Below are 14,063 nucleotides of genomic sequence, written 5' to 3' on the forward strand. Positions count from 1 at the left end.
GTGCCCCTTCCTGACCTTCATTCTTGTTTTTCATGGTTTCGTAAGGCCAAGTTCTTTACTATCTTGGACTTGAATCAGGCCTATAATCAAATTCCCCTTGCCGAAGAGTCTAAACATCTTACAGCGTTTGCCACGGACTGGAACTTATACGAATACAACCGCGTGCCTTTCGGGCTCCCCACGGGAGCAGCTGTACTCACTAGGCTACTAGATAGGGTCTTCTCCGACATCAAATTTGAGTACTTATATCACTACTTGGATGATGTCGTCGTATTTTCAGAGACTTTTGAAGAGCATCTAGATCATCTGCGAGAAGTTCTCGATCGCCTTCGTAAGGCTGAGTTAACTGTTAAGTTGTCCAAGGTTGCCTTTGCTAAGCCCTCTATGTCTTTCCTAGGGCATATTGTGTCACCTGATGGTGTAGCCGTCGATCATTCTAGAACACAGGCCATCCGTGATTTTAAACCTCCCAAGGACATCAAAGGCATCGCCAGGTTCATTGGTATGGTGAATTTCTTCAGGAAGTTTATTCCTAACTTCGCTAATAGAGCGGCGCCCTTAAACCTTCTTCGTAGGAAAGGCATCAAATTTGAGTGGGGACCTTCTCAACAAGCCGCTTTCGAAGACCTTAAATTAGCTCTTTGTAATGCCCCTGTACTTGCTATGCCGGATTTCTCGAAGAAATTCATCGTCCAAACCGACGCGTCGTCGTCAGCAGTAGCGGCAGTCCTTCTTCAAGAGACTGAACTAGGGAGGCGACCCATCGCCTATGCATCTAGGACTTTGTCGGCTCAAGAAGCCAAGTATTCCATCTATGAGCTCGAAGGTTTGGCAGTCTTATTCGCCTTAGAGAAGTTCCGTCTCTATCTGGAACATGTAAATTCGACCTGGAGACAGATAATCAAGCCTTAAGCTGGGTCTTAGGTAGGCCGCGTCGTACTGGTCGTATAGCCCGCTGGGCCATTCGTATTTCTGCCTTCCAGTTTGATGTTAGACATATCAGAGGTACCGAAAATATTGTCGCTGATGGACTCAGCCGTATGTTTTCAAACGACGTTGAGATCCATGAACCGGTCGACAGTTCATCACCTTCCGAGTCCACACTATCTGATGTTAATACCATCTTAACTGATGCTCCCATGCTCTTTAGGGATATCGAGAAATACCAACGTGAAGATCCGACACTGGCTCCGATAATGGAAACCCTTTCTTCTGGGGAACATGTTGTCCCTTATGTTCTGAGGAATGGTGTTTTATGTTGCCCTTCGAGGCATGACAAGATGAAGGTTGTCGTTCCAGCTGTTCTTGTGCCTATGATCTTCAAGTACTATCATGAGACCCCATTAGGGGGGCATCTTGGTCTTTAAAACCCGTGAAAAGATTCGTGAAATGTTCATCTGGAAAGGTATGGACGGTGAAATCCGTGAACTAGTAAAGGCTTGTAAATCCTGTTTGATTAGTAAACCAACCATGTCCACCAAGGTAGGCCTTTTGTCTTCCCATCAAGCGTCACGCCCCATGGAACGCCTGTACATTGATTATGTAGGACCCTTCCCCCAGTCAAAGGGTAATGCTAACAAGTTCATCTTTGTATGCGTAGATGGTTTTACTAGATTTTCTTGGTTATTTCCGACTAAGCTGGCTACCGCTCAGTCTACCATTACTTGCTTAAATTCTATTTTTGCTTCTTTTGGTCCGTGCCAATATATTGTATCTGATAATGCTAAGGCTTTTACATCTAATTTATTTCGTAAATTCTGTTTTGACTTATCCATCTCTCATGTAACTACTTCTGCTTATTACCCTCAACCATCTCTGGCTGAACGGGTTAATCGTAATCTCAGGTCCGCACTTATTGCCTATCATCATGAAGATCATTCCAGGTGGGACACGTCCCTGCATTGGTTAGCTTTTGCTTTGAATTCGGCGGTTCATGTATCACATAAATTCACTCCAGCTTCTTTGATGTTCAAATTTGTTCCCAACACGCCGCTCTCTAACCTCTGGTCTCTGAGTGACATTCTACCCGAGACAATAGATCCGGATAATATTAAAGATCTTTGGAAGAAGGCTAAAGCCAATCTTAAGGTATCTCATGAAAAGGTTAGGGAAAGGTATGATCGTGGACGGAGACCCACCACTTTGAAGGTAGGTGACCAGGTGATGGTCAAGAACTTTGTTCCCGCGGGCAAGCTTGCCCCCAGATTCCATGGGCCATGCATTATTCTGGATTTCCTTACGCCGGTTACCTTATTGTTAAGTAATCCAGCCACCGAGAGGATATTTAGAGTTCACCTGTCCCAGGTGAAACCGGTGTAATTTCTGTGTTAACTTGCTTCATATTATTTTGAAAGGAATATGAAGGTTATATTTTTTTTGAGTTTCACTTTTAAGGCTTTCTGCCCCTTCTATAATATTTTGTTTTATATGTAAGCATTTGTGTGAAACCTCCCCCTATTTGTTAAACTGCCATCCTGTCCTTGCCTCGGCCATTACCACGCTCCCGTCTCCTGCTCCAATATACACTGTGGCTTGATTGCATTAAATGCCATGGACAACTGCACGCCGCTGACCCCTCAACCTCGTCACCAAGCCTGTGCCCTCAAAAAGATGATGGTCCAACACAATTCTGCCGCCTAGCTTTAATGTTTCAGTGCCCCCGCAGCCGCGCGGCGCCGTGCAGCAACTGGGGCAGAGGACGGGCCCCCTCTTCTCCAGCGAGGACGTCAGGTGCACGGCGAGCCGGAGCTCTCCTCCCGGCCAAGGCTGATGCGCGGCGCACGACCTGCTACTTGCCCGCAGCCTGTATATGTTCACCGCGGGCGCGGCGTGTTTCAACACCTCTGCTCCCCTCATAGTGCGGGCGAGCGGTATCTCAGGGTACCTGAGGGGTCCGAGCGGCCTCCTTTTGGACGCAAGCTGCAACGGCCGGTCTGGCCATTCAACTTAATCAACATCAACTACATGGACAGTTACGATAAGCAATGACTACACTTGGGAATTCAACAGCAATATTTGGCGGCAATTGCAAAATTTTTCTTCACCTCTAAGTATTAAAAGTTTATCTTCAGAAATTCAACTTCTACAAATATAAAGACTTTACTTCACCTGCAACCACAATATTTTGAAACTGAATCAAATCAAATTAAGAAAATCTCATAAATGCTTCTGCAATCAATCTTCATATCCACAGCATAACTTGGACCTTGTTTCAAACAGATTTCATGTGTCACCCCTGGAGGTACTTTTGGGGGGGGAGGTCTGTACCGGGCGGTACACCTCCACGCCGCTAATTTAAAATTTGCGCCAGTTGAAACTCCTCTGCTGGAGGAAGTCTGAACTTTATCTACGCTATTAATTCTCTACTTTCTCAGAAGATGTCACCACGTGGAAAATTTTGAGTTTTTGAACTGTGTCATTTTTTATGTGTTTTTGTTTTGGTTGAAGTAAGAAGTGTGAACTTTCTCTTCTAGAGGACACTACTGAAGATCAACAATAGTGCACCCTTGTGCGGAGTCAAAGAACTATTTTGTTGGAGAAATTTTTATTTCAAATGTTTGTTCTTTGCTAAATTTCTTTCAGTCATTGGTTAAGTTGGCAATATTTACCCCTCCTTTCCCCTTGTTTTAAATCTAGCCTATCCCGTATTTCTTAAATTAATTTTCCTCCAATTATGTGTTTCTTCTTAGTATTGTGTAGGGGGTTTATGGATGAACCAATAAAATCCTCGTGGGAGGGTGTTCTCATTCCCCTAACGCCTAGAAACTTCCGCGAGAGTATTTAAACTGCTGATTTTAGGGTCTCCGGGCCACTTCTGTTCCATCTTTCAGTGTATTAAGTACATAGCAGGAGGCGGGAAGCGCCTCTTTCCTCGGCAGCGGTCAACAACAAGGTAATGGCCGATTAATAACTTCTTTCTTTGCTAGCTCAGCAGTTTAACTCTCAGGGCGGGTTCTAAGCTTTCCACCATGTAACCGTTTCCTAAATGTAACTACTCCTTTCATATATTCTCTTTTAAAGCTACATACTGGGATAGAGAGTGCTAACCCTCTCGAGCTCCCACTCATATTGTTTTGAGGTGAACTTATTTTTCTCTACCTATTCTTCGTTAATGTAAAACAAATTGTTCTCTTCTTAAGTCACCTCTTTAGTATGGGATTAGCCCTTGTATTAACGGCCTAGTGCCAAGTAGGTCTTAATCAAAGTGTATTAGGAGTGCAAGTTCGCCTCCTTTCAAATTGTTACCTTAGAGGTCATTTAATTAACCTTCTTTTCATTTTATAGACCTCAGTAGATTGGGTATTTTACCCCTGTGTTTATGTCCGTTGAGGACAACTTGAAGGTGGAGTTTGGTGTGGCCTGGGAGAGGCTTAAATTTGAGAGCGAGTGGCTCTTTTGAAAATTGAGTGTTGTACGCCTCGTGGAGGCTTTTCAGTGTAATTTGGAGCAAGGGCTCCTAGGCATGAAAGGGGTTTTCTGCCCCTCTGCTGAAACTTGTGTTTGGGGTAAAACTGGGCTGATTGCCCTAGCTTTGTGAAATCAGGGCGCGAAGCCCAAATCCTGTAAATATTGTAACTACCCTTTGGATTTGCTACTTTGTACCTGCCATGCTTGTTATTTCTTTGTTTTGAAAAGAAAATATAACCTTGTTAAATTTTAAATTAACTTTACTTTAGTAGCTTGAGACCCGTTCACCACCCCGCACCTTCTTTCACGCATAACTACCACAAAAACTCGGTAACAGACATAACATACTGTAAAGACCCCAACGTACTCGTAAAAGGTATGCAACTGCTAAGAGCCTATCATGATGCTGGTTACACAGAATACAAAGCAGATATTTTTGAAATAGAGCATGACTTACGTCGTGTAGGTATTATTAAGTAATAGCTCTCTATCGACAGTACAACAGCTTAAACATCTTCCTACAATCCCAGCGCTTACCCTCACCTAAGTCATCCTTCTGTAGTATATAGTCGATCGAGTAGCTATATCCGTATAGATTATTTTCCAAAATTCTCCCTTCCTTAGCGTGTGAACTCCGCCTCTATATGTAGAGCCGGTCGCAAGCCCGGATAAAGAGAGGAGAGGCACCCTAGCCCATTACCCTTTAGCCCATTAACTCTTTAGCCCTTTTGCCCATTAGCCCTTTAGCCTATTAGCCCTTAACCCGACAAGGAATGTGCGGCAATCTGATCTTCTTAGAACAAAGGTAACCCTGACTTCTAAACACATGTTGTGTCGAGTGCAGTGTTCGATTCTAGTCTTGTTATTACTTATTTAGTGATCTGAACACATCAAACAATGTTCTAAACACATGTTGAAGTTAACGACATCGAGTACAGTGTTCGATTCTAGTTTTGTTATGTTTCATTCTCTTCTTTTGTAATCTGCAAATCTAAACGAGCACAACTATGATGACGTCATGGCTGCAGCACATGCAAACTCTTGCTTTCATGATGCATACTTTTTGCATTCCTTTGCCTCCTTACACTTGAGAAAACGATCAAGTCTAAACATGTACAATAACGTCATCACTGCAGCACCTGCTCACTCTAGCCTTCGCGATGCATGTTTAAACGTGTACTTTAACAGCGGAGGAGGCCATTACAGCAGCCACCATCTTGTGTAGTAACCTCTAAGTGCTAATTAGTGTGGGAAGGGCATCTTGTCGTAAACTAAGAATAGCCTCATTCAAGATGGTAGATGAGAGGTTAGGTTCGCGAATGCACTAATGTTTTACTGTTTAAATATACTAGGTAACGAATTTTTTTAAATTACCCACCACTACATTTCAGAGGTATGAGGTTTAGTGGTGTAAAGACAGCTGCACGATGCGTTGTTGTTTAAAGATGGTGGTCGACAGCTATCAAAACCACGTAGAATTTTTCAAATTGCCGCTACCACATTTCAAAGGTAGTAGCTGAAGATGGCAGCACGGTGCTCTGTTGATTAGAGATGGCGGATGACAGCTGTCACGTGGACATTGCCGCCACCACATTTCAAAGGTAGTAGCTAGAGATGGCAGCACGGTGTTCTGTTGATTAAAGATGACCGCTGTCAAATAGAACGTAGCTTGAAAGAGCACGCGGAATTTCAAATTGCATGCATAACAGCAGCCGCCATCTTGCGCAGTAGCCTCTAAGCTAGCTTTCTTCGTAAGAGCAGCCACCATCTTGTGCGAGCACCCCTAGGCCATCTCATAAGGAGCTGTGTATAGCCATTATCTTGTCGCTGCCATCTTGCGCAAGCATCCCTAGGGAGTCTCATACAAGCAGCAGTCATCTTGTGCATGCACCTTTAAGCAGTCTCATAAGAAGCTATGTATAGCCGCCAGTTTGTGTCCGCCATCCTGCGCAAGCATCCCTAGACGTCTCATAAAAGCAGCAGCCATCTTATGCAAGCACCCTTAAGCCGTCTCATAAGAAGCTATATGTAGCTTGTAGAGTTAGATAGCTGTCAAAGCCAAAGGGCCTAAGTAGGAACCGAACCGTTGATCTCGTCATTAGACTACTTTTTCTTACGCTATCATGTTCCTCGTACTGCGAACCTACGTAGTGGGCAGAAAAATTTTGTCCGTTTTGCTCTACGACGCACCGTTTTCGAGATATTAAACATTTTGCATTTAAGCCCCATATTTAATGAATCGAACCAGCACGGCACGTTCGTCTTTAAGCTAGCTTTCTTGACAAGAGCAGCAGCAATTTGCGCAAGCTCCCTTAAGGTGTCTCATAAGGAGTCATGTATAGCCGCCATCTTGTGTCCGCCATCTTGCGCAAGCATCTTTAGGGCGTCTCAAGCCATCTTGTGCGATAACACTTAAGCCGTAATTAAGAGAAGCCGCCATCTTGCGCAAGCACCCTTAAGGTGTCTCATAAGGAGTCATGAAAACCCGCCATCTTGTGCAATTGGCGTCGAGAAGGGCATCCAGCCGTAAAACTGAATTCAGGTCCTTCTATAAGGTTAAGCTTGCTGTCTTGTGTGTCAAAAGTTCATGCGCACGCACCCTTAAGGCGTCTCATAAAGAGTCATGTACAGCCGCCATGTTGTGCAATTGACGTCGGAAGGGCATCCAGCCGTAAAACTGAGGTTAGGCCCTTCTATAACGTTAGGCTTGCTGTCTTGTGCATTAAAAGTTAGTTTAAGCCCCGCCAAGATAGCGTGTGTGAGATTAGGGTTGCTCTCTTAACCGTCAAGAAAGGTATCCGGCCGTAAAACTGATGTTTGGCCCTTCCATGCAGTTAGGCTAGCTCTCTTACGCGTAAAAAGTTAGGTTAAGCCCGCCCAAGATAGCGGATGTGAGGTTAGGGTTGCGCTCTTAGGCGTCAGGAAGGGCATCTGGCTGTAAAACTGAGGTTAAGCCCAACCGTGTGGGTTAGGCTAGCTCTCTTACGGATAAAAGTTAGGTTAAGTCCCTCCTAGATGGCGGTTGTGAGGTTAGGGTTGTGCTCTTTTCCAGCGTGAGAAGGAGGTCTCTCCCGAGAGCGTGTGGAGGAGGTGGTGGAGGAGGCCTCTCCCGAGAGCCGGAGGTGGAGGTGGCAGCCGAACTCTCCACTTATTCTACTTGGCACAATTTGAGAGTTAATATCGATAGGCTATTTCATTGGAGGCTCTTATTGATTATATACACTAGAGTCATGCCTTTGCTGGTGGGACCTAGTGTTTACAGTGCACTATGTCTTCTGGTATCGGCTAGAGCAATTTTGTTACTTTCATTGATCTGTCTCTGTCTTATACTTGGCTTTGACAATACTGAGGTATGAGCGATGCTAGTAATGCCATTCCTCATGCAGCCAGTCCCTGCTATGAATGGTGTGAAACTAATGCTCATAGGGTCGGTTGGTGCATGCATTTCAGTGGGCTTGGCAGAATGATATGTAATAGCAACTTCTGGCTCAGTGAGGAAAGCAACGGGAAACTACCTCACTCCTCATTTCCTTAGTACGCCTCTTCCGTGATGCCTAGGCCATCTATGACAGCTGATGGCAGAGCTGTTGAGGATCCAACCAGCCTTCGGGCTGATGACTAAACATACATACACACTAGAGTCCCGTTAATCCGAAAGTTCATGTCAGGTTTTACATGTAGGCATCTTTCTATTTCCGCCTATGAGGTTTTTTCCTGACCCTTACTACCCGATTACACCACTATTAACACCCACCACCACATCTGGCCTGGTAACATGCTGAGCATGGGGACAGGCAGATACTCCTGTAGTATCACTTCCCACTCTACCCAGCTATCTCTTTTCTTCTTAGAAACTAATAGCATGTCGGAAACAGAACTCGCTTTACAGAAAATTCCGTACGATATACGAGACAAATTTAGACACGAAATCAGTAGAAAGATCCTGCAATATATCAATAATGTTCACAATAATAACCTAAACATGAATACCACCAATAAATCGAACCTAAACAAACTCAAAAACAAAATAAAACAGAACAATCTACCAATAACAAAAGCTGACAAAGGCAACACTACGGTCATTATGGATAAGAATGAATACATAACAAAGACTAAAGAATGTTTCCAGGACAACACTTTTTCAATTAAACACCGAGATCCAACCAATAATATACAAAGAAATTTTAAAAATCTACTCAAGAACACACACTTTATTCTCACCGAAACAGAATCTGCTAAACTTATAACTATGAACCCCCAATTACCATCCGCAAGGGCCTACCCTAAAATACACAAAGAAAATGTACCCATGAGACCGATTATAAACTATAAAGTCAGTCCAACCTATAGCCTAAGTTATCATAATTCATTCAAAAATTTTTGAAAAAGCATTATTCATTTTTAGCAAACAAAACAATACAAAACTCAATAGATTTTTGCAACAGAACCAAAGAACTAAAGATCGAAAAATATCATACCCTTACTTCATTTGATATAACAAACATGTACCCTAACATTCCTATTAAACAAACGGTCAAAATAATTGAATCTAACCTAACAAACCATAGTAACTTGAGCACCTTAGAAATAGAAGAATTCGTGATTCTGCTTAAATTCACCTTAAACAATAACTACTTCAAATTTCATGATACCATATATCAGCAACGAGGATTACCTATGGGATCTCCTGCTTCCGGAATATTAGCAGAAATATATATCGACTACCTAGAACACACGTCAATTAATAAAATAGATAATATATATTTTTGGTGTAGATTTGTCGACGATATCTTCGTAATTATAGATAATAGATTCACTGATGCAGATACTATACTAGACAAACTTAACAATTTAGACCCCCAAATTAAATTCACTAAAGAAACAGAAAATAACCGTACCTTAAATTACTTCGACTTAACAATAACCAGGCATGACACTCACTTATCTTACAAGATCTATAGGAAACCCACACACACTTTAAATACCATAAAAAATGACTCCGTTCATCCTAACACACATAAAAGAGCAGCCTATTATAGTATGATACATAGAGCTTTCAATATCCCAATGACAATAGAAGATCGAAATAATGAATTAAAATTAATCCACGACATAGCCAAATACAATGGATACAGCAAAGAAATGGTCAACAAACTCATCCACAAAATAAAATCCCAACCTAAAACTAAATTAATCAAAACAGCCAAACCAAAAAAAGATTATGTCATATTTACCTTCAACAACACCAATATATATACTATAACTAATATCTTTAAGAAGCACAACCTGAAAATAGCATTCAAAACCACACACAACAGCACCAACACTATACACAATACCAAAACAGTCAATAATAATAATAAATACAACCAATCAGGTGTCTACCGCATCAAATGTAACAACTGTGACACAAGCTACATTGGACGTACAGGCAGAAACTTCACCGTCTGTTATAATGAACATATAAATGCAGTAAAGCACAACCATTTCTCATCAATAGGCCAACAGGAGAAGCATCTAAGCACAACTTCACAGACATCAATAATGACATGATGATATTAAACATAAACTCTAAGGGCCCCCTGCTCTACATAACCGAAGATTTCTATATTTCTTTGGATCAATACGCTAACCCCAATCATAACATTAACGACATTACAGAGAAAACCAGTATCATCTTTGACAAAGTAATTCCTGCAATAAAAAATGACTATCTCAAATTAGTAAACACACGTCATAACAAACCGACGAATCACAAACCTAACCCCGCCCCTACCTTCACAATAGCCACTCCTCCATCCCCTCCACACAGCTAACGTGAGCCCCAGACGTACTCGTAGCAGAACACAACAAATCTCCAAACATATCGGTACACAACCTCCACAGCAACAACAGTAAGTACTCTTTTCATTTCACACATACATCCAGGCATTCCTTCATACACACGCTATACTCATATCAGCTTTTCTTTACAGATAACAACCATATAACGTGCATAGACGAGAGAAGTGTCACCACCAACTGCTCTAAAATTAAACCCTATCTTGCTGTATATATAAATCTTACCTGACTACATCAACAGTTGAATTGCACAGTACTCAATTTTCAAATTTTAATGACAAGAGTTCTTATAACATACCAATACAAAGTATATCAGCCATAGAACATTCTCGATATTCACCTAATACAACTTAATCAACACAAGAACTACAAGAGGATTGAAGAATGAATGCAACGCAACATGAACTCAAATATTAATAGACGTTTTTAAAATATACCATGTTTTAATGTGTTTAATGTGCTATATTTTTTAGTGTCTTATGATGTGGCATATATATATTTTAATGTGTTTATGTACTCATGTCCATGCTCAATCAATAGGTTTTAGTTTATTCTAACCATCACCACTTTTAATCAGAGATATTTTAATGCAACATACTGCAATATATTTTACTTCCATTTTTCATTAGACATCCGGATGCTCTTACGTAACATCTCTGTAATTTTGTCCTATGACTGTAAATTTGTGTGCTAGCTGACGATGGCCAAGATAGGCTGAAACCGGTACTAGTGCAATAATTCATTCAAATAAATGTATTGATCGGTGGAACATTTTTCTTGTCCATTACATTGAATCCAATCAATACGGAATATGAAACTTATAAATAATAATATAGGTAATGATATGTAGCTGTAAGGTAATATAACTATTAATGACAGGAATTGAGATGATATGACGAATGATGAAACGCATTGGTAGAGTTTGGGGGTTAAATAATATTTTAATGAACATGGTCTTACTCTTCAACGGAACCTGCGATAATATTCTTATATTTTAAGGACAAAGTTAATATTTTACCCTGAGGAGCTAGCGGGAACATAGACCCAACCAAATAGAAGGGTTTATTATAGCCCGTAGCCTCTGTAAGCTATTCACCGAGTTGACAACACGGTTTCCATCTTTCAGTTGCAAAAACCTGAGTTATACACTTCTTCAATGTCAGTTGTTGGAAATCTTATGGACCCTGAATTTGAGTTCTGTTTGCGAAACATGCTCTTAGCAGCCGTGGACTTGAGCAGGTTTCCGAGACTCCATTTTGATAAGAGATTGATGTGACAGCCTCACATCTCTCAGTTGCTCAAGTTTCTGTGTGGTACTGCTATGTTCACACAAGAATCTACTATGATAATGCTGCCTACGATTCAGCTTAATAACTGTGCTGAACCTTATAGAGGCTCAGTTACCAGTGTATTTGCTGTAAAGAGAGTTTTTCTCTTATGAACAAGATGGCAACAGATACTTTTCACATTTGCTGCCAAAATTTATAAAATGTTGCAATTCACTGCCTATTTAATATCCAGTATCACAAGAGAGATGAAATTGTCACACAACCAGTTAGGCTTAGAATTGATAGCTTGTGTCATGAATTGGATGTGACTATTGGCAGTTGTCTTGGAATATGTTGTAATGGGATTCAAATTGATAGCTTGTAATTCCAATATAAATGGTCCGTTATTGGAAATTATACATATTTCAGCTAACTCATTTGCCCCAGTGTGCTCATCAGCTGGTAACTAGCACACCTACCAAGACGCATGACTAGTGCATACCGTGGAGGTCACTACAAAATTAGGAATGTACTCATTCAGGACAAATATTTCAGGTTCATTATTTATGGTGAACACGTATGCCTCATTCACCAATATCTGGATAATTTGAGCACCAAGGTCTTCTTCCTGGGGTCTGTAATGTTTATACTGAGTGACAAAAGAGGCCCCCCTTTTCCTTGCAAACTGACTTGTTAAGTTCTCTCCAGTCCATTGATACATAATTCCTGGAACACTGCTGTACACTGCTGGCAGCTGAATTAACTTTCCATGGGATTGCAGAGGAAAATGCAAAAGAAATGATACTTTTACCACACAGACCTACGAACTTACCTGCTAGGGATATCTGTACTCAGCTGCGTGGAACTCTGAGCAATCTGAGAGCTATACGGCCGTCCCCTTTCCAGCCTTCATGCAGAGGGGCCTGAGATCTATGCCTCCTAAAGACGAAGAATCCCACGGTATGTTTTTGTGATGGCGAATTCATGTCCTGTAGACTGATCTCATCATTTTCTTTATGTGTGAGACTGGATCATTCAAATGCATGTTCCTGTTACTGAGTTGTTGAATTCACTAGTTGAATAAATAAAGTTTATTTTTATTTTGGAATCCAGTTAATTTGTTCTCCTTAAAACAAAAATCACCACCACAACTTGATGTTTTGTACTGTTGTAGGTGAAGTTCGTAGAGCTGAACTTTCCTCAAAATGACGGCAAGAACTTGGTCATGTGTCTAGGTATCACGTCAGGAATAGGGAGGCTCATATTCGGCAAGATCGCAGACATTCCTCAAGTTGATAGGATCTTATTACAGCAGGTAAATGTTGTCTCCTTCAGTGCGTAATGTAGCATTGCAGTTCCTCTGCTGACACAAAATCTTGTGTTTCAGATCTCGTTCATCTCCATCGGGCTACTTACGATGTTGCTACCAATAGTAGACAGATTTTCTTTGCTCATCGTTGTTGCACTCGCCATGGGTCTTTTTGATGGTTGTTTCATCAGTCTCCTGGGACCCATAGCCTTCGAGATCTGTGGACACAGCGGAGCTTCGCAGGCAATTGGCTTCTTGCTGGGTCTGTGTTCCATTCCACTAACGGTGGGACCACCAATAGCTGGTAAGTAGCTTCGTCATCTTCCACTAATCTTGTACAAACAGGTCTGTGTTCCATTCCACTAACGGTGTGACCACCAGTAGTGGTAAGTAATTTCGTCATCTTCCACTAATCTTGTACAACCAGGTCTGTGTTCCATTCCACTAACAGTGCGACCACCAATAGCTGGTAAGTAGCTTCGTCATCTTCCACTAATCTTGTACAAACAGGTCTGTGTTCCGTTCCACTAATGGTGCGACCATCAGTAGCTGGTAAGCAGCTTCGTCATCTTCCACTAATCTTGTATGAACAGGTCTGTGCAGGAAGAGCTTGTTTCTGCTTCCTAGCAGAGACACTGACAAGCTTGTGCTACTTTTATTTTCTCTGATTCTTATAAATTCCTGTAGAAAAGTCTACATTTCTTCAGTGCTTTGTGAAATGTTACTCTATTTCATACACCCGTATGAATCCCGTTTCCTGATACGGGGTTGGCGGTGAGGTGAGATTCCTGGTACCAGCCTCAGCTGAGGAGGTAATGAAGATGAAATGGGTAAGGAGATCGAAGGAATCAGCTGCAGCTCATCTGAAGCTACTATATTTTACTAAATCTTTTTTCAAATTTAGTTCCTAGTTTCAGCAAGACTTTCATGTAGGATCAGATGGTATTCAAGGAATTAGGGCACTTTTTGGTGAAGAGTTTCCATTTCAGTGACATGAGATAATTGAAAATGAATTTTGTTTTCTTTCCTATCATTTAAAAGTTTCCTTCTGCAAGGCGAGTAGAACGACCTGTGATGTAAGCAGCGGGCTGTGACCACATGAAGCTCTACCAGACATTGTGCATGAGCTGTTATTATTTGTGATCATGAATAACTTTGAAATTACAGAGGAACGGTTCAAAAAGCACAATCTACCATGTGTGGATACTATCATGGTGGCATCTCTTTTGTGGCTGCAA

At 41.5% G+C, this 14,063-nt stretch overlaps 1 protein-coding gene across 6 annotated transcripts in view; it reads left to right on the top strand.

Moving 5' to 3' along the window:
* The window catches only part of kar (monocarboxylate transporter 10-like protein kar), a 556,067-nt gene that overhangs the window by 442,074 nt on the left and 99,930 nt on the right, over positions 1-14,063 (top strand). For 5 of the 6 annotated variants that reach the window (XM_067143677.2, XM_068226773.1, XM_067143674.2 and 2 more), the window contains 2 exons: positions 12,691-12,831; positions 12,904-13,129. In XM_067143677.2, the coding sequence (XP_066999778.2) occupies positions 12,691-12,831; positions 12,904-13,129 (367 nt within the window). The remainder of the gene's footprint in view (positions 1-12,690; positions 12,832-12,903; positions 13,130-14,063) is intronic. The other variant, XM_067143678.2, reaches the window with a different exon arrangement.

This window comes from Anabrus simplex, chromosome 3, assembly GCF_040414725.1.
Source record: "Anabrus simplex isolate iqAnaSimp1 chromosome 3, ASM4041472v1, whole genome shotgun sequence".
NCBI classification, from domain to species: Eukaryota; Metazoa; Arthropoda; class Insecta; order Orthoptera; family Tettigoniidae; genus Anabrus; species Anabrus simplex.